The 21,485-nt window shown below is 41.6% G+C and overlaps 1 protein-coding gene across 2 annotated transcripts in view; it reads left to right on the forward strand.

The window, feature by feature from the left end:
* The window catches only part of ARMH3 (armadillo like helical domain containing 3), a 126,520-nt gene that overhangs the window by 11,885 nt on the left and 93,150 nt on the right, over positions 1–21,485 (forward strand). For both annotated transcript variants that reach the window (XM_018069237.1, XM_018069238.2), the window contains exons 8-16: positions 220–306; positions 5,009–5,065; positions 6,077–6,120; positions 7,649–7,709; positions 8,661–8,707; positions 9,365–9,440; positions 11,964–12,057; positions 16,444–16,545; positions 21,021–21,079. In XM_018069237.1, coding sequence (XP_017924726.1) covers positions 220–306; positions 5,009–5,065; positions 6,077–6,120; positions 7,649–7,709; positions 8,661–8,707; positions 9,365–9,440; positions 11,964–12,057; positions 16,444–16,545; positions 21,021–21,079 — 627 coding nt within the window. The remainder of the gene's footprint in view (positions 1–219; positions 307–5,008; positions 5,066–6,076; positions 6,121–7,648; positions 7,710–8,660; positions 8,708–9,364; positions 9,441–11,963; positions 12,058–16,443; positions 16,546–21,020; positions 21,080–21,485) is intronic.

Consider the following 21,485-nt stretch of genomic DNA (forward strand, 5'->3'; position numbering starts at 1 on the left):
TATGTCCTGAAAGCCTATGTTCATTCTTTCTGTGATAAATAAGCTTCTCTGTGTGCATAACTTCCTGGAGATGCTGACAATCCCTTGACCTTAAGTACCCTTTTCCAGATAGGACATAATTTGCTCTTACACATACATTTCATGGGTATGCACTTTCTGAGAGTCACTGCAAGCTTCCTGAAGCAGGCCTGAACAGACCAGTGTGATTGTTTATTCCAGATCCTGTCCAGCCCACTGAGTCGCAGGGAACATGGCTATGATGCTGTTGTCCTTCTGGCCTTGCTGGTCAACTACAGAAAGTATGAGGTAGGTGCCTTCTGGATAACAGAAACGTTACTTCTCTCAACTTTATTAATTTAGGCTGGATTATTATTAAGGCAGCACACAGTACAGTTTTAGCACTGCACGCTGTAACATTTATCAGGACATCAGCACGGAGCTGCAGAAGCTTTGCAAGGCGGTCCTGTTATGCTGTATTTGTCTCTGATGTACATCTATAATCAAATGTGTATGGTATTCCTACAGCTCATTATGCACCAGCATGAAAGAAACTACCTAGGGAATTTGCATTTCCTTCGTAGAAACATTCTGAGGAAGGTTCTCTTGGAAGAGTTACTGTTGTGCCAAACCACCGTGTTTGCCTCTGTGTGTGTGAGTGTGCAGTTATACATATTCTCCAAAGTTAAACGGGCTGTCAGTCATCTTGGGCTTCAGACTGAATTTGTGATTCAGAACCTGACTAGCAGACTGAAAGAGCACAGATTCCCAGAAGAGATGGCGAAGCTGTGACCAAAGAATGAACTGAAACATCACAGCTAGTATTTCCAAGAGAAGTCTCTCTCTGTCTCTTTGACGGATTCCTCTTTGAGGAACTTTATTCATCTTCCTTTTTCTAAACCAGTTGTACTACTTTGTGGTGTATTCCCATTTTTTCCTGCTATTCATCACCTTGAAAAAGAAACATTTTGACTGCTGGAAAAACACCTGCTGTTGGCTTTTCTTTGCATGAGGCATGATGCTTTAATGATCAGTTGTTTTTTGTTTTCCCAAGCAGGAATACCTTAATATACAAATGGGAAGGTTCTGGAATGCCCCTTCTTGAACTGAATTACTAGGAAGGAGAGGCTTCAAAACCTACCTGTTTTTATAATGGATCTTGTTTTGAATTATGAATAGATTTAGAGAATATGCAAAGACAGGAGCTATACTTGGTGTCAAAGTAATGCCTGTCAATTTCTCATTCCTGTCAATGTTGTCAGAATCATGAATTACAGGTTCTGTACAACAATCTGTGCCGTGGTAGCATGGAACAGGAGCATGGAGTTTGATTTCATTTTATGGCTATGAGGGAAGACTGTTGGCAATAACATGACTAAGGGTACTGATGGGGGCAGACTGGAAAGACTGGAGGTCTCCTTGCAAAGTTCAGACTAAAAGGTGGAGAGCTGTGTAGTCCCATCCCTGAGGTATGGATCCCTGTAGAATACAGCTTATGTCCTTTGTAAGGTAGAATGCAGTGAGTACATGAGACTTGTCCTCTGCTCTTTGCCGTAGCTTTCTGTGGAGTATTGAGTTGGAGTTGAATGCTTTGGAGAACACTGTCCTAGATGTCTTGAAATTTGGCACTCAAAGGAAATTGTGATCCTTAAAAAGTACAATTCAGCTGAAGCAGATGTGTGGCAAGGGAAACTTCAGCTTGAGCAGTTTATCTGGCAAGGTTGAAAGCAACTCCCAGAAAGGTTTTATGTGACAATTGCCCAACACTGCCCTTTGTAGCAGTGCTACAAGCAAAGCCTGTAGTAATGCAGTCAGACTCTTTCTCCTTAAGTACAGTAGCTGCTTTCATTTGCTGTTCTTTGGCCTTTAGAATCATTCTGGTGGTTGCCTGGTTGTCAATGTATTGTAGCACACTTTTATGCCTCAAATGCTTTGAAATTTTCTTTTTAGCTAACTGTGCTGCAGCTGATAGGTTCTCTTTTGTCTGAACTCCATTGGTTGCTAATTAGCCAACTGATTTCGTGTGTGTTTTTAGTGTGAATACCAGTGTGTTTTGCATCAGAATGTTCTTTCATATTTTTGGGATGTGAGTTTTGTAGTCTTCTCTCAAATTGTCTGGCAGCATGGAGTGTATCCAACAGCTCTTTGTGTCTGGTTATGTGCACTTGCCTCTCCTTGGTATAGACAACTGCGGGTGCTGAAGAGACACAACACTGGAGAGTTGGAAAGTTCATGGGTTTTTTTGTTCTTATTAAAAAAAAAGATCATACATAACTGAAATTATTTTAAACAAATCTCTTTAACAAAAAGAGTAATTACTCAAGCTTCAGTTCCCTGCAGAATGACCTGCTGAATCATCTCTAATGAGTGTTCAGCGAAAGCTCTTGTGAGGAGTGATTGGGTGGGCTCTGGCCTTCGTTTCTGTTACAGATGTGAAGTTAAGCACCCAAGTAGGGATTATACATGATTAACTTGGTTTTTTTCTGCTTTCTTTACCTACCTAAAAAATTACTTCTCATAGATTTGTGTTAAAGGTCTCAGAGATGTGTTTGGGGGCATGGAGGAGATATCTCTCTCTCTGCCAGACTTGTGTACTTTCCCATACAATGCTCACTTTGTATGGCATGTCTCACCTGAGGATTACTTTAAAAATGACCTGGTAATGATCCCTCTGCAGCTTTATTTCTATGAGATTGTTGGCATCTAGTGATGGGTAGTTCATGGAGGACATCTCAAGTATTTCCAGATTCCAGGAGTTTGTGTCTGTATGTCATGACTGACAAGAAGATCTCTATGCTATTTTTTGTTTGTTACCTGATAGCAGTGATAGGAAAAGACCTGTGCTGTCTGAAGAGCTCAGAATCATATTTTTGAGTTCTTTCTGTCTGTAGGTAGAGGCAGAAACTGACAATTTGAAGCTTTCAAAATGCGTATTAACTGCTTTCCAAGGCTGTTGCGTGTCTGTGCATGTTGTGGAGTGGCAGGTGTAATTTTGACTTTTCACATTTCTGCTATGATTCCTGGTGAGAGGGGAACTGAACTCTGAAACAGCAGGATTAGAACAGGAAAGCAGGCAGGGAGTATGGGGTGGGTTTGGTTGTGGTGCTTGTACAACTTGCAGGTTGCTGACACTCACCATAGATGTGCAGACCAGTGCTCATGGACAGTACCTGGAGCTGAGGGCTCTCAAGGAGGAGCATGAGCAAACTCCATGTCCTGTGGGCAGCATGGGAAAGGTTCCCATCACACTGGTACAGACTTGCATACCAGTGCAGTAGAGACTGCCTTGTCCCACACACCCCATACGGTGTGTGAAATACACTGAAATCTGCCTGCTGCTTGAGGAGTTAGGGAAGCCTAGAAGGAGGCATGGAATGTGTCAGGGGAATGGAATACTTCAGAGAGGAATTGTTAAAAAGACTTCTGCAGGTGTGGAAGTGACAACTGAAAAGACAGAGGACAGAGATCCGTAGCAAGCTGGGCCAGCTTCATGACCCTCTCAGCCGTGCACTGCTGGCATCTTGCTGTCAAGAGGCGGGAGACATGGAGCATGCATCTTGGAAAATCAAGGACAGTGGGAGTGTGAAAAATTGTTCACAGGCTGGAGATGACAAGGAACAACCCACTCTCCCTCCCTCTCTGTTGATGGGACTGAGTGTATGAGTAGGTGTCAGGTCAGCCTGATGGTGTTGGTCAGTGTGGTATCTCCCAGTTCGCTTATTCCCACATCTGGGAATTTGGGTAACCCTGCAGCCTCTAATCCGGGGTAGCCAGGGGCCATTGCCTGGAAAAGCCCCATCACTTTTATTGGTCATGAGTCACAGGCTGGCCTCTTCTGTGCATGAGCTGTTGTGTGGGAAGTTTCTCCCTGTTGAATGACTGAAATCAGCAAAACTAAGGTGTATTTACAAGGATGGATTTTAATCCATATTTAATTATGACTTTGTGATGTTTGCTTCTGCTCCACAGACATTGACTAAATTTAATTTCTGAAGGGGAACATGGTTGTACAGAGAGGACCCCATATTGTTACTCCATAGGAGCCTTTACTCCAGCCTCAAGGAAATGTCTTTGCATGGTTCATGCACGGCTGGGTTCTGTGTGAGTTTTGTGTCTTTTTCTGAGACAGTGGCAGGGCTGGATGCTGCTGGAGGCAGCTCAGAGGCTTTGAACTGTTCTGATCAATTTCTTTTCTGATCCAAAGAGAAAGACTGATCCTCCCAAAGCACCAGATAGCTGAGAGTGATGTTTTCTGATCAGCCTTATTTTTAACTTGCTGTCAAGCAACTGATGCGTGTTTTGTGTTTTATTCTTCCCATCACTTTGGGCTTACTACACAGACTGAGACTTTTCTTCCGTGTCTTGGTTTGAAATCAACTTTTTCTAGTTTTGCACTGACACATATAAACCAGGAAAAACAAATGTGCATTGCTAATCTAAAATGCTTCCTAAATTATTAGCATTTATCTTTATAGATGGAGTCTGCATGCTTTGTTCAGCTAAGTTCAAGGAATTTATATTCTTCAGAGACTTCCAGCTCTCAGTGGTGTAAACAAAGTGTTGGTCTCTAACATTGCCTTCCTGGGTCCTCCTTCCTTTAAGCAATCTTTGCAAGGTGTTGCAGAAGGGAGATAGCAGAACGCTGATGTTCCATCGCAGCTTCACTGCCTGTTCCTGCTGCATAACCGTGTGTGTGTCACAGATAACAAGCTTGCAGGACAGCTGCTCCACTTTCAAGACTGACAGATGAGCTTGCAGAGGAGCAGAAACTCCCATTCTCAATAAAATGGGGAGACTGCCTGGCTGAGCCAGTAGGAGAAGGTGTCCCAGGCACAGCAGCCTTAGCATGTGCTGCGACTCCTGTTTCTTTGTGCGTATTCTACTTTACGGGACAGGAGACAGATTCTTCCCAGGTGGTTGGGTAAACTTGAAAAGATAATAGTGTTTTTTTTCCTGAAGGCTGAACTTACAAGCAATTTTCTTTCTTCCTTCCCCCCCTCACGCTGAGCAGTCAGTGAATCCCTACATTGTGAAGCTCTCCATCGTGGATGATGAGGCCACGCTCAATGTGAGTACTTGATTTGGTTCCTCTGTGCTGCTGGGGATGCTCTTTCATGTGTGGTGTTAGTGGAATGAATGCAAGCACAGTGTATTGTAGAAATCAGATCTAGGAACAGTGCTGCTCTGAGAAACACCAGTACAGGAGTTGTTCAGCCCTAACTGTACTCTTGCTATGGGTTAGGGCGCTCATGATTTGGACAGTTTGATCACCAATAAATGGTGGGGGTGGTTAAAAAGCTGGGTAGCAAGAAACATGCTTAAAGTTGATCTGCTATACATTTATGAATTATCTATACACTATTTGCTGTCACATGCCAAAGGCACACGATGGCGTATGCCAGAGATCTCATTTCCAGTGCTATGTCACCCGATTTTACCAGTCCACAAGTCAATTCTTGTAGCTCAGTGGAAGCTTGTATTTGAGTCAAAAGTCCTGCAACATATTTTGGGTTGTAGCCACAGTCTTAAGTTTTGTAGCCTGGCCTGGATAAAAAGTGACAGCACACTGAGCTATGGAGGTCTGGACTGGGAAGCTGTTCTTTAGGCATGAAGTAAAAAGCAAGTGCTAACTAAAGGGTGATTCTGAGTTAATTAAATTGGCTTGACGGAATGGATGTTCAGTAGTTGTGGAATGGTGGAGGCTGTTTGCAAGAAGTTAAAGGTTACTAGTGTTTATGGCTCTTGTTTTGAATTTTTGGATGTCTTTCCTCTGACACCATCTTCCTGCTGAAGCACTTGGTGTTTTAATGAAGCTTCTTGAGTGAGTAAGCTGTCTGGAGATCCAAGGAGAGTAAATGTTCTCTGTTGAACTTAGTAATTAAATATATAACTTTAAATTTTGGTGTCTTGATTTTTGGTTTGTAATTTTGTTGTATCATAGCATGTCTTCAGACATCTGCAAGGGAAATTCTTCATAGCATGCTAGGTTATCTGGGGGGGCAGCATTGCTACGTGTGTTCAGTGTGTGATTTCCTCCCTTGAGATTTGTAATGTGAAGTTTTTTTAACACTTTTTTCAGGGAATGGGACTTGTAATTGCCCAGGCTTTATCGGAATATAACAGGTAAAACCTAATTGTGTCTTATTTTTCAGTACAGGATAGTTGCTGTACATTTTCACAAACATTTTTTTGTGTGTTGAAGCACTTGTTTATCACTTAATAGGCTTGATGCATCCAGAGAGGCAGGGAATAGTCCTATGCTTTAGGATACTTTGGCTCAGTTGTTGCTGTCATTGCAAGAGTGAATCCATCTCTACCAGCTGGGCTGATGTGCTTCAGGAGAGATCTTGCTCTAGGGGAAGATATCTCCTGTATGTTTTTATTGTCATGGATTTTACCTCTCTATGAACCTTGTGTAAAATCTTAGTTCCAAAGGAAAAGATCGATGATTTGCTGAGAACTTCTCTGATAGAAAATGGATTTTAACTGAAACACTGTCTAAAACAAACAAACAAACAAACAAATGTATCCAGGCCTGTCCGCATGCCAGATCAGAGGTGATTAGGGCATGCATGTGCTTCCAAATGGTGGAAAGCAGTAACTGCTGCTGAAGAAAGAGCCAGAAAGTCAGCAGCAGGGTAGCATGTTCTCAGCTTCATATGCAACAGCTCAAAATGTGTACATTTTCCCAAGAGGAAAGTGCTTCAGAAGAATTTAGAACTTACAGCAATTTTACCGGAGGAACACATGACATTTTTTTGTGCAGTAGGATTCTCAAAGTATCCAGAAAAATGTTTTAATTCCTTTGGAAGTCTGCTATTGTAGTTATGCAAGTGACTTGCAAGATCAGCAAATCATGTATGTAACAGAGTAAATTATGGGAGTAAAGCAGAAAAAGCTCACCCACCCAACCTCCTTCATTGTGACAAAAGCTGTCTCAGACCATGGCCTGTTTTGCTTAGCTCAGTGCTTTCTTTCCCCCTTTTCCAAATATTTAGAATTGCTTACTTTGCCTATTACATCGTGTATGATGAGATTCCTGTACGACAGACACCATAAATGGCCATGTGAGCTTTTCTAGTGCGTTTGAATGCCAAATGTAGCAACATAGCTTAAATCTGAGGTATCCAACCTATACCTTGACTTCAGTTCCAGTGTCTTCACTTGCTCCAGGAATGTGGGATCAGGCAAGACCAGACCATGAACTGTAATGGTCTGCGTGGTTTCTGCTGGCCCTAGGGTGGCCAACTCTGATTTGGTCTGTAGCAGATAATTGAAATGAAACTGTTCTGTGGTTACTGACTCTGTTGCTTCATGTGGTTTATTACTGTTTTTCCAGTGCAGGACAAAATTTCCTAAGTCACTTGAGTCCTTTCCTTCAGTGTTAGCCCAGGCTGCCCATGTCCTCTGTAACAGCACAAGCATTGTTCAACTCTCACGTCTTTCAGCAACCCCACTTCAACTCTACACAATTTACAAATATTTTAATACCCTTTGCATCTTTTGTGAGTTCTTGAAAAAGGCTTGTGAATGTTGAAGCTTCTTCCATCCTGTATACTTATCAGATAAGACTATCTTACAGTGATTTAGGTAAAATAACCCTAGTTCCATGTATAACCCTGAAACTTCATCCTTATTTCTTTTTGTTCAGGCAATACAAAGATAAGGAAGAGGAGCATCAGACTGGTTTCTTCTCAGCCCTAACTAATATGGTAAGCAAGGAAGCAGTGTTTTTTCTACTCTTAAAATAGGTGTCTTCATGCAAGTTCAGCAGGAGGGCATTTCTGTAAACTGTGAGTTTGAGATGTGGGTTCTGCAGGCATGGATTGAACGTATCCAAACCAAATACAGCTGAAATGGCTGTATTCTGAGGACTGTGTTGTTGTCTGGCTGGGAAAGCTCTTTCAAAGGACAAGATCTCTATTCTGGTGTTGATAATTGAAATTGTTTTCCTGCATCATTGTCATTCTAGTTGACTTTATTTTAAAAATCACTTGAAAAAACCTTTTAATCAGTTTTTTAAACTTCTTAATCACTTTTAAATGGCTACTTGTTTTTTAAAAAAAGTTGCTGCTCTGCTGATGTGGCCTAGAACAGAGTGGCACAGTCTGGGCTGTCACTAGCTTTAGAGGTTCTGTTTCTTTACTGTCTTGTTTCTCAAGTCTGGCTGTACTGAGTGACCACAGAGTAAGCTTGGATTCTGCAGTGGGCACTGTCTGCATTTTTGGAGGGGTACCCTTCAAAGACAATTGTGAATTTCTTCCTTGTGAAGAGTATCCACTGTTACCCTTGTTCAGTTTGGCCTTGCTTTCATCTGACATTTAATTGTAGTCTGAGATCTAACTGACAGGAAAATTTCCTTTAAGTAAGGATAGTTCACTGTTAACAGCTGTCTGTCAGGAGTGACTTGGGTGAAACTGCTACCACTCTGGGGCAAGCAGATAGGAAACAATCTCTGTTGTCCTCTTACAGAATGGCAGACTAATCCAGGCTGGGATCTAAGGTCCAGTCCTTTTTTTTTTTTCCTTTTTTTGTGATTTGACAGGTGAAGAATTGGTCAGTGACAGGACTGCAAAATCAAATCTGTTTGTATCCATGTATTCTCTCTTGTTGTCTGATAGCTTTCCCGAATTCCTGCTGTGCAATGCTCTCTCTTTCCATAGGTGGGCAGCATGTTCATAGCAGATGCTGATGAGAAGATCTCGGTCCAGTAAGTGCACAAATGTTAGTTACACAATGAACTGGTCAGCGTGATCCTCTCTGTCATGGAGCTGTTCTAATGTCCCTCAGCAAACAACAGGGGCAGGTTCTCTTGTCACTAAAATAGTACCACACCACTGCAAACTGGATTCTCCCTTCAGTGGGCAGGGTGCAGCAGGAGGAGCCAGAGCTGAATTGCTTGTAATGAAGTCTCTAAAAAAAAAATGCAGTGGTTTTTATGGGGCATTTATAACACATAATAGGCATGTTGGAGGTGGCACATGGAAAGTGATAATTCACATACTCTTGTCCCCACTAAAATATTTTCTAAATCAAGGGGGCAGGTGATAAATATGAGGGGTTTTGGTGTCTGCAGGACCCTCTGCCCTTAAAACAAAGGACTTTTAAGGGAAAGCACTGTTTGAGCAACGAGGGACACCTTCAGCAGGAAGGGAACAAAGTCTGTAGTTGAGCTCTAAAAATAGCTATTTTTATGCATTGCTGAATACTACTAATAATCAGAATACAATACAACTGGATTGCAGAGGCAGAGTTTTCTGTAGTTAAAAAAAAAATTTTCTTTTTTCAGGTAGGCCTTGCTTCTGAACAGCTTGGCTTCTGGTATTCTGATCACTAACTGTGCCTTTTGTCTGTATCCTTCCCACAGAACGAATGAAGCAATCCTTCTGGCCCTCTATGAAGCTGTTCACTTAAACCGGAATTTCATCACAGTTCTGGCACAGGTGAGTTTCAGTGGAATGTTTCCCCATTTCTTTGTAGTGCATGTGTTTGAAATTAGAGAGTCAGAAATGGAATCGGTGCAAAGATGTACGCCCCTGCATACTTGTCATAGGATCAGCATGAAAGATCAGACTTGGGCCAGGGCCTGAGAAGCATTTTAGGAAATGCTTCCTTCCTTGACAGAAGATCAGTAGAGTTTTGAGGTCACAGTTCATGCTGGAATTATTTGTTTTTCCCACTAAGTGGGAAGGGCTGCATGGAGTCCCTTCTGTACTCTATTGAGTAGACTTAGGGGGAAGATGGAGTGAGTGAACTGGTAGGGATAAGGTAGGCAGCTCTTAGAGCAAATCACACTTTTAAGTTAGTATTGAGAGAAAGAGACTGATTCAGCTCCAAGCTTGGATGAATTGTCCTGTATGGGTGTGCACAGACTGTGTGATGTTGTCTGTTTTGCCCAACCCATTTTGCTTGGGAACCTGTTGCCAGAGCATAGCACTTGTCCTTGTGCTGTTTATGGTGGAGAAACAACTATGGCAGCCTTCTGAGCAGCAGTGGGCTGCTCCATACCTCTGATCACAAAGCTCTGGATGCTTTCGTAAACACTGTGTGAGTTTGCAAAGGTGGTTGTTGCTGGAAAGCAGGAAATGAGCCTGTCTGATCTGGTGATTGGGCTGTGGCTGGCTGCAAAAGTAGCGTGATGTGTTTAGGTAAACCTTCAGGTTTAGGCTTTTAATTTTGGTTTCTAGGTATTGGTATTAATCTGTGAGAAAAACATCAGCAAAACAGTTAGCACCTTTCCCCAGTTATTTCAGATCCTCAGAGAGCAGCCATACATCACAGGCTAGACACTTGGCATGATGGAGGAGACCTTTGAGGACTCCTGACAGTAGTGGTGATGGAAGAGGTCTGATAAGCAGATCTGCAGCCTCTGAAGAAAGCTTCTGTTTCATGGATGGTTAATTTGCTGAGGTTCCCTCCCTGTCTTTTCCCAGGTTATTCATTCCTACCACTTGTGAGAGATTTCTGCTCTTTCAGTTCTGTGTAGTACCAACTCAGGCCTTTCTGTGGTCAAGATATTCCTGAGGGAAGAGAGACCTTTGGTAGGGAAAAGAGTAGGGCAGATAAAGATCACATAGAGTAAAAGCTCTTAAAAATAAAAGGATAGACTAGTTATTTGTGAAAGTAATAGCTGAAGCAGCCACTGATCAGTGGGTTTAATTGATGTGGAGGCCTGATGATCTTGGGAGGATTGTCTGTAATCCTTCATTTAAGAGAGGGCAAGGTAGGTCGTGTCATGTTGGAAAAACCTCATAAAAGCTGATGAATGCTCTTACCTAAGTTGGTGCCCATTGCTTGGCACTGCATGAATGGCTCCCTGCTGCTGTGTGACACATGGGAAGAGCAGGGATTCAGTTGTGTGGATGTACGGAGCAATAAGGTTTCCATGTGCTCACCAGCCGTGGGTGCTCGGGTTTGCTGCTGGGTGGCACTCTTGTCTCTCAACTACCAGTTACTGTTCGGGATAAAGAAGGAAAACTCCCAAAATCTGTGGAAGCAAACCTGGCTTATGTAAGACTTAAAGTGAAAAAATTGTGTTTTAAAGTTTAAGTTAAGACCTATTGTGATGTAAAATTGTCTTTGAGTTGTAGTATGTGTGTCCGTGCTTCCCATAAATTACATGCATTTATGAGATATTCAGAGGCAGCGTGGAGGACATCCACTTGAGAAAAATCCTGTGGAACGAATGTCAAATCAGCAGTTCTATATCTTTCTTTTATTTTGAAATTGTGATGATATATTAAAGCAGATGATACATTTTTGTAAAACTTGCCCTATGAAATGGACACTTTGCTTGGCAGCCAGACTCAAAAATAGCAGATTGCCTATGCTCTCACCAGTGTGTGGATAGATCCGGAAGCTTGCAAAGAGTAAAGTCAAAGCAGTTGGGCAGGCAACTATTAGCAAAGATGAAATGGGGAGAGTGACTGATGGAAGCTGAGAGCATCGATAATGATAGTCTTATTTATGTTATCCGCTCCTGTCCTGCAGTGCCTGGGCTTTATAGTGAGAAAGGAAAGTAATATATTACCATCATCTTTGAATATGAACAGGGTGGGGGGGGCAGGAGTGAGGTGAATCTGCTTTTAGAAAGAGAAATGACAGGATCTTGGAGGAAGACTTCAAATGCACATCCTTGGATTGTTTTGGGGGGAATCAGAAGCTGTAAGCAGTGTAGGCTTCTGCAAACCTTTTCCCATTCTACATGGGAGTATTTTCTGTCTGCTGGGGAGAGCCACCACTTTCTGATATATTTTCGTGTTTTGGGGAATAAAGAAATTGATGTACTGTTTAACTGTTAGATGTCCAAGGTCAGGAAGCATGGCCTGGCATTTTGGAAGAGAGGCTGAAGTTTGTTGAGACTTCATTAGTCATGTCTGTGTGAGACTATGGAACAGTACAAGTAATGATCTGTGTTTCCAATGGCTGGGGAAGCTATTGACCTATGCATGTGTGTTTCCTGTTAGAGCCATCCTGAAATGGGCCTGATGACAACACCAACAAGCCCAATTCCAATGACACCCGTCACTCCACTTGGAACCACCCCGCCTTCTTCAGATGGTAAGAAATGCAATGATCTCCTGGGGAAAAATTATTGAAAACTGTAAAATAACTAGGAAAGTATTTTCTCAAGATGGCAACTAATGAGATCTGTCTGGAGCAGATGTAACCTGATGGTCTCCTCCTGAAGCGACTTGCCTTACTGAAAATGGGCAAGATTTTTGACTCCAATTTATTTCTGTTTCATTGTATATTGCTCAATGAAATTATGCTGATATTCCTTCTGAAAACAGTACTCTCCCAATATCTGCATGAAGATACAGCCAGCCCATTAGTTATTCTATGTGGGCTTTTACTTATGAATATTTCTAGTGTCAGGTCCTTTGCTTGGGATTATTTGTCATTGGAACAGATTTACAGAGAATTGCAGTGGATTCCTGCTTGTCATTAATGCAGTTATCCTCAGCTTTGAATTAATTGGGATTTGAATTCTGTTTGGGTGTGGAAGTATTCCTCCCTCTTACTGCCTTTTCTCTGATAGGCATTGTAAAAGACTGCTTACCCCAAGATCTTTCTTTGAAATGAGAGTTACAAGTCCACATAAATATGTATTGCAATCTCCTAAAATAAAACCCTTGCAATTTAAGGTATGGATAGATAGAGCCTAGTTTAAGAGAAGAAATTAAACGGCTGTTGTCATGTACTTTAATGGCACTCTCTGGAGCTGAAGAAAGTGTTTAATGAAGGAACAGAGTCAATTTGAATAGAGCACAGTTTGGAAATATTTCTGGGGAAAAGCAGCCTGGGTTACTCAGTTACATCAGCTATTCAGGTCATTTGATACCCTAGTTAAGGATGATCCTCCTCGGGATGAATTCTGTCTGGTTACCATGGATAACAAAAGCTTCAGATAAAGAGTCCCCTATGTCTCAAGTCTCTGTGTGCATGTAACATGAAATGTGGAGGGACGGGCATTTTGTGGGCTTGTGTTCAACGTGTTCATTGCAAATGTATCCGCCCACACACCGTATTACACAACTGACAGAATTTGTGCTTACCTACATGTGTGGCTTGCTTGCACTCTTTTTTTTTTTTCTTTTTTTCATTTACCAAAAGACAAACCAAAATCAAAACAAAAACTCCATCCTGCTTTAAGCAGAGGCAGTGATCTTGTAAAGTTCAAGGCTTCTTGTGGCTTGCAAGGCTACTAAATTTAAGAAGAGGATCTGATCTTCATGTGCAGCAACTACATCGGGAGGCATTCTGTATTTGTATTTACTGTCACCTTGCTGATCCCTGCTCTCAGTGATAATTTTTTTTACGACTCTCAGTTTGGTTTAGTTTGGCGATGCTTCAGTATTGCTGTTATTTTAAAAATATGTCAGAATTTTCCTCATTTTCTAAGGTCTTGCAACGCAGATGTAAAATTTGCCCATGGCTGAAAGTTAGCAAGAGGCTTTTTGGCTTTGGAATGAAAAGATTGCCTTCTTTTTCCTGCATTAAAAAAATGTGTAGTTGAACTGTTTTCAAGTTACAATAACGTGTAGAAATCCCTCTATGGGTTTCAGGCACTTTTCTTTTATGCTGACTGGGATTAAAAATGGGTTCGTATTCTGGTTTGAAATTTCTCTTGCTGGTAGCCTATAGTGTGAATTAAGACCCTGTAAAGTTTCAAAATGTGTGTTTAAAAAAACCACCAAGGTCTGTAGCATGAACCAGGATAAGCAGGGATGTGTTTTTCAGAGTGATTTCTTCTTTTTTTTTTTTTTTCCCAAAAATGAGACTTGCTAGAAACTGTTGATCCATAATATGTAAATCAAGTGTGGCTGTCACCATAGTTATCTAAATGTCAGTTTGCTTACTGTTGTTAAATATTCATTCACTATGTTCATTGTAACAGCTCAAGAAGGACCCACTGGGGATATAAATACATTTTTCAGACTTTTAGCTGAATCTTTGAGCTATTCATAATATTGGGAATGAAAAAGCTTCCAGTCTTATTGCATAGACTTTGCCAACAGACCTGGCATGTTTGCAATGTGTCAGGAGCCCCAGGGCATCAAGCCTGAATGGACTAAACCAGCTCACACTTGGGGATGTGCAACTTTTAGAAGTTCAAAGCCCCATTATGATTTTTTTAATGTGGTTCAAACAGTGAAGTTACATTGATCTATTTGACCTGTTGTTTCCAAGGGCTACAATTTTGTATTCAGGGTGATTGTATAATCCTAAGTTCCATGAAAACCTCTGCTGTGTTCTGGGCCTCTCTGTGCTCAGTTTAGAGAATACTGCATTTTACTGCTGGTTCGTCTCCTTCATCCTTCTGTGCCTGTCCTTGCCCCAGTTCCAGGGGGGTAAATAAGCCTCACTTGCCTCATAACAGGGTTATGAGATACAAGCCTTGAATTGTGAAAGGCATTGCATGTTAAAGCTGACTTTTCTCTGAACCAGAACACAGTTGTGTACAGGATCAAAGTACTTCCCTTCGGAGTTCCCAACCTAGACATCCAACAATCAGTTATAAGTAATTCCTCACTTCTTGCAAGGTTCAGTCTCATCATAAATACCTTTTTCTTTCCTCAAGAGTGAGAAAAGCCTTGGGTGTTCCTGAGGATAGATGGAAAAGAGATAATATAGTTCTTAAGATGTGTCCTAGTGGTCTGTAGATCTGTTTCCAGTGCAAAAGGAGCCCTATCTCAGGCTATCTCTATAGCTTGAGAAGAGAGAGAGCCTTCTGACAATTATAATTCAAGCCACCTGTGACCTCCTGCATGTGAAAACCTGTGAGTTTGAGCTCCTAAGCAGCCAGAACAGCCATGTTATTGTCATGTACTTAGAGCTGGAAAAGATCCCCTAGACTATTAGTGCCCTGTGCTCGCAGGCATATCCATCCCTTAAATTTATTGAACTCTGACTTAATTTGTTTCCCAGTAATTTCTATTGGGGGCAGTTTCAGTTTTGGTTAGAAATCTTCAACTTTGCAACCTGCATTTCTTGTCAATTCATACCCATTTCTCTTGCTGTTAACCTCCCTTTGAAACACAGCTCTTTTTTGTACATTGGGTAGTCACCTATGTATTTTGCTGTCTCACAAGAAGGGTACTCTTTTCCTATGTTCCACCTGCTAACCTTTCTCTAATATTCTTCAAGTTTAAGCTCATCCTCTTTGAACATGAGTTCTGCATAGTTATGGAAAATGTTTGAGACATGGTCTCACCAGCACCTTGTGCCAGGCATTACAGTGTTCCTGTCTCTGCTGGAAGTGCATTTCTGGATATGTTGTAGAACCACTTGTGTTGGAAGCGTGTCATCTCATGATCTGATAGTGTATCATGGTAGTTTGTTGGCAGCTGATGAGCTCTTGGTTTGCCATGGAAATAAATCCCTGAATTCCTGACCCTATGGCTTACATCGTTGAATTTCATGTTGTATTTATTATCTGTTCTTGTTTTTATTCTTTGTGCACAGTCTGATACTCCTCTGTGTTTACATGTCCCAACTTCCTGCAATTAGCAGATTTCACAGAATATTCTGAGATGGAAGGGACCCACAAGGATCATCGAGTGAATGGCCCATATGGGGACTGAACTTCACAACCTTGATGCTTTTAGCACCATGCTCTAGATTCATTAGCAAGCAACTGTTTCTTGTGCCCAGGTTACTCACAAAACCGAGAACTATTATCTAAAGTGACACCTAAGGAATTCAAGCGGTAGTCTCTTCTCAGACTAATAATTTCTCCAATTGCTTCTCCTTTACCAGATCTTTGATGTGTGTTAAATTTTAGTATTGCTTCCCACTTATCTGCTTCACTCTTAATTTTTCATACAGAACTGTATTAAGTACTTTACTGAAGTCTTCCTAGACTACCTCCATCAGTTTGGGGTTTCTTTTGTCTGAGCTAATTTACCTTAAATGGTATCAGACTGGCAGGATCTGCAGGTAAATGCATGCTGCATTTTTACCATTTACCTTTTTGCTCCTCCCTTTCAATATTTCTCATAAAGCTTTCTGAATGGGAAGGCTGAGAATGGCCCTTTAGGACAGCTCGGGCACAGTCATCAGTAAAAATGTGGCTCAGTCACGTGATAGGGGTTTGACAACTCATAAACTCTGTGCTTCAGATGGTGTGCATGGGGAGTGAGCAGGAGGCACATTGTGCAATTAGCTAAGGAATTGAGATGGCTTCTTGTGAAGTCTAAGGCAGATGATGTCCACTGTTAAGATGTCAAAAGTACAGCTGGTGTCCCAGAGAAATGCCAATGAACTGCTGCGGGTATGGAAAGTACATTTTTGCTCCCTGCTGGGTTGTGATCTATCTGGCACAAGCTGTGACTGCTTTTGCTTCTTGATTTTTATAAAGCTGATCTTTCTGCATCCCTTTTCTACGGCTTTGGTCAATAATTGTTACATTATATCTTGTGTGTCTTATCTGCTTTGTTCCAGTTATAAGCTCTGCAGAGCTACCTTTGGATGCTGATGTGCAAACCAGCAACCTGCTGATAACCTTCTTGAAGTACAGCTCGATTGTGATGCAGGACACAAAAGGTAAATGAATTCTTTGGATGCAGCAAACAGTGCTTCTTGAAGTGAGAAGGTCACAAGAACATGTCTAGTGACTCCAGAAATAGAAGTGAACTGGAGTCCCTTTAAAGGAATTCCAACTTTTGGGAAAATTAAGAGATTTCTTATTGCGAGATAAGAGTTGTGAGACTAGGAGAGACCTAATGCTGGCAGGAAAGATGTCAAGTATGGAAAGAATCTAATAATTGATTATGGTACCTAATAACCAAGCCTGTCCAGATGCAGGAGGTGTGAGCATATGATTCCCAACTGTCAGAGAGGGGAAGTCTCAGGCGCCAGAGAACTGTACTTTAAAGAACACTTAGAAACTGACACAGGAGGTAAAGCTCAGCATTGGGAGGAAATGTTTCCTTTGTCCTTTAATATTTAGTGGTTAAACATGTAGCTATGTAATTGTAAAGAGAACAGCAGTAACTTACACTGCACTGGCAGTAATTTGCTTGAGAAAGTATCTTCCCATCTTTCCATCTTTGTTTCTCCTGTAGTACTGTGGTGGTTAATTTCAGCTTGCTGGAGTTGAAGTATTGGTTCATCTCCTGCTCAGGGTACCCAAGGGTGCTGTTTTGCCCAGTGGTTCTATGGGCAGGACCATAGTGTGAACATAACAAGTGATCTTTGCACCGTGTTTCAGCCTATTACTGACTTTTGCTGTTAAGTTAGATGTAACAACTGAATGAAAATAGGGTGACAGCTGCAGAGCTATGATACATCAATTATTGAACTTCGTGATTGCTTGGCATTGAATAAGAGAGCAGGCAGGAGTTTCCTTTTACCTACTAGCTTACAGTGAAGTTACACTTGGCTGCCTTGTTCTGTAAGCAAGCCAGTTGGGGAAAAAGTGAATAAATTAAATTAGGACTTTATGAAAATGTCCTGATTTCGGCTGGGACACAGTTCATTTTCTTCTTAGTATCTGATACAGTGCTGTTATTTTGGATTCAGTATGTGAATGATATTGATACCACACTGATATTTTGACCCTGACTAAGAAGTGCTTACCCTAAATCAAGAAATTTTCAGTTCTCATGCTCTGCCAGTGAGGAAGTGCACAAAAAGCAAGGAGGGAGCATGGCTGGGATAGCTGACCTGAACTGTCCAAGGGGATATTCCACACCACAGATTGTCACGCCTAATGGATAAACTGGGGGAGTTACCCAAAAGGGGCCATTTGCTGTTCAGGGATGGGCTGGGTATTGGTCAACAGGTGGTGAGCAGTTGTATCGTGAATTGTGTTGTGCATCACTTGTTTCTCTTGGGTTCTGTTACCTTCTCTCACTCTACTGATGATTATTATGGTTATTATTATGATGATGTTTTAATTATTAAATTTTTCTTACCTCAACCCGCATGATTTACCTTTTCTTTCTGATTCTCCTTCACACTGGGGGAAGAGGAGAAGCATTGGAAGTGAGTAAGCAGGTGCATGGTATTTAGTTGCTGTCTGGGTTTAAACCTTGACAACTCCTCAAAACCAAGGCAGAATCAGATTTACCTGAATCTTTTCTCAGAGGTGTTGCTGACAGGTTGGATGAAGATACTGTGATAGTGGAGCACCATTTCCAGACTGTCCATTCTGGTGTTTAACCATCCTTATTATGAGAAAGCTTCATGTGCTTCCTAAATTCTTTGCTATGATTTGAATTACTGTCTATCTTCTCCAAGATAGATATTGAGAATGGATTGTTTCTTTTTTCTTTGTGTCAGCCTTTATGTATTTGAAGTCTGCTTTTGTGTTTCCTCTAGCTTTTGTCTTTTGAACTAAACCACATCAGTCTTTGCTCAGTCATTTCCAATAGGTTGTACACATGAGGAGGGCCTACCAGCTCTCTAATCATTCTCATTTGCTTTTCTCAGGGTCTGTCTTGCTGATCCAGATTTCTGATGCAACAATTTTGTGTTTTTTCAATTTAACTTCTGCACTTATTAGTCACCGTAACATGAAAAGTCTGCACAGGGATTTGGGAACTGCCAAACTGGATTAGTTTCAGATGGAGTGAAATCTGATAGAGGGGATTCCTTACTAAACAAGCCAGTAAGAGATGAGTTTATTATGTTATGAGACAGGAGTTGATGTTTCTCTCTTTGCTTTGGTTCTAGCTTGTGTAACATTTGAAATTGGTCTGGCTGATAGACCTAATCTCCCTCTCACCATGGTAGTGTGTGGCAATGAGCTCCACTGATCGATTGTTTAAAGTGTGCCCTCCAAACCTGAACTTATCAGTTCTAGTGGGTATGTTCCTGTCCTTATATTTTGATTCTAGATGGAACCCTGCCTAATTTTTTCTTGTATAAGATCAAGCATGGAACAGACTGCGCAGGGAAGTGCTCGAGTCACAATCCCTGAAGGTATTTAGAGGACATGTAGGCACTTTGGGACATGGTTTACTGGTAGATTGGCAGTGCTGGGTTGACAATTGGACTCCATGATCTAAAAGGTCTTCTCTTAACCTAAGCGATTCTATGATTCAATGTGACACCAATATAGCAAAAAAGATGAATAATTCCAATTTACTTCAGGTGTCTTGAGACAGCTGGGAACACTTAGAGGGGAGACTGGTTTGTTCCACATCCAGGACTAGACAGTTGTTTTGGTCCTGTCCTGGAGAACATAATTTAATAGATTGTTTTTCCTAGATCCTCTTGTTTTCCTCTCTTGTGTCATTCAGAGGCAGCCGTCTTGGGAGAAACAAAACCTCTGTGTCATATTTTCCCATTGGTGAAGCAGGGTTTATAGTGATACACCTCCCCTTAGAAAGTGGCTTGCTTTGTTCCTTTAGTGAAGGATGCTGTGAAATACAAAGTGTCTGTGCAAGTAACTGCTTGCATAGTTGCCCCATTGCTGCTGAAAATGGCGTGATGTTCACAGAGCGTCGGTGGAAGGCATGTCAGGTGTGAAACGAGCCTTTACAGCATAATCCCCAGAGAGAGAAGTGGTAGCAGCACCTACAGAAATATACAGGGAGGCCTTACAATATGAATATAATAAGACTCTTGTGTATCAGTATTATTTGAGGCCATTTCTCCTGCTTTGCTGGAGTACAAGACTTTATAACATTTTAGCTGAGGTAAGAAAATAGGAGAGACATTTAACTTTTCCATTGCAAAATTCCTCTTCATCTTACTTAGTGCAGCAAGATGAAATCAGCATACTTCAGGGCATATCTTGTTATAAATATCTGTCCCTCAGCAGCATAGTAAAGAAAACGAGGCATCAAACTAGACAGAGCAGCTAGTTAAGCCCATTCTATCTATTTTTATAGATTACCATATACACACCAGCTAGCAAAGTGTTTGTAGAAGTCATCTGCAAAGATGCAAGGAGTTTGGCTGTCTCCTGGTTTATATGAAAGTGGGTCTCGTGTTTCCATCTTCTCCAAGTTTAAGGCAGATGCCTGGGATGTTTAGTAGTCTTATGCTTTAGACCTGGAGGTCTCAGGAATGTGCAATTTTAAGCTTCCTCAGGATTTGGTTATAGGTATGTTGTTGTTGTTGGGTTTTGTTTGTTTGTTTTTGTGGGTTTGGGGGTGTGTAGTGTGAGCGGTTTGTTTTTTAGAACAAAGATTTTTAAATGAGCTTGATTGGACAGTGCCTTCAGCAACCTGGTCTTACCTGGCCCTGTTTTTATAAAAGATTGAACCAGAGGCTTGTTCCATCCTGTGGTCCTCTATGACTATATGTATCTTGAGGGTTTTTTATATTCAAGGTTAAAATTGAGAGAGGAGAGTTTTAAATAATCCAAGTAAAAATTGCATTCTTCTGCCTTAGTCCCTCTCTATTAGTGAGTCTTTCAGCCCTCCAATTGTCATTCAGGGCCAAAGCTGCTTGAAAGTGTGGGATGAATAAGAAGTTGTGGAACATGATCACTGTGAAACTCTTTTGGCTTAAAATGCTAAGTCTTTGCAGACTTCCTTCTTTCATAGTTTTGCACAGAGCAAAGTAGGTCGTGTCTCTCAGTATTGGGGTTAAAACTTGGAACTTTGAGCATAATGTCGGGAGTCATTCTGCTACACCGTGCTGTGCGTCTGACAAAGCTTTGCCGCTTGTTTCATAACCTACAGCAAAGGTGATGTTTTTCTTTCCATCCTGTCAAAGAGAGGGAACAATGTGTCTCTGCTGTGACAGAAAGACAGGGACTAACCCCAGGATTTAGAGTATCTGTGGAAGTAAAACTGAATGAGATTGGAAGCCCAGCGGATAGTTACAGTGCTGTTGGAGGTTCAAATCTGAAACTTTTGCTCTTGGTGCAGACTGTGGGGTGGGATTTAGTGGACAGGCTGGAGGGTGAATGCCTAATGGGAATAGACTATTAAATATCACAGAGGAAGTAGGAGTATGAATTATCTCCAAGCTGGGCTTTTCTTTTGCTGCAACAGCTCTCTCTCTCTTTAGCCTTGCTAGGCTTGTGTGGCTCACAGAGGACTTGTTTTTCTTCTTTGCAGATGAGCACCGGCTGCACAGTGGCAAGCTGTGCCTGATCATCCTGACATGCATAGCAGAGGTAAGTTTCTTGTGTGAAGCTGCTCAGCAGATGGTGTGTTACAGGGCTCTATCTACCTGCCTCTGGTGGAACAGGAGTTTAATATCCACAGTGGAACTGAGTGGTTAGGACCTCAGGCACTTAATGTTTTGCTAATAAACCTGGTACAGTACTGTTAAAGTTGACTCGAAACTTGAAAATTGGCTAGCCCAAATAAGATTATCCAACTCCCAAGAATTAAGAGAAAAAAGAGTGAACCTAAGCCTTTTCTCTCTTAGTTGTCAAGTGACCTTGTGATGTGGCTTTTAGATGAGTAATGTGCTAATGGTTTTCAGTGCTGTGCTGTTCATGGTCAACACAGGCTATGCCATATCCCTTCTGCTGAAGAAGGGTAGAAGTCTGAAAGAAAGTCACATGGCTGTAGGTC

The sequence above is a fragment of the Manacus vitellinus genome, unplaced genomic scaffold, assembly GCF_001715985.3.
Source record: "Manacus vitellinus isolate BGI_N305 unplaced genomic scaffold, ASM171598v3 scaffold_15_pilon, whole genome shotgun sequence".
Lineage (NCBI taxonomy): Eukaryota > Metazoa > Chordata > Aves > Passeriformes > Pipridae > Manacus > Manacus vitellinus.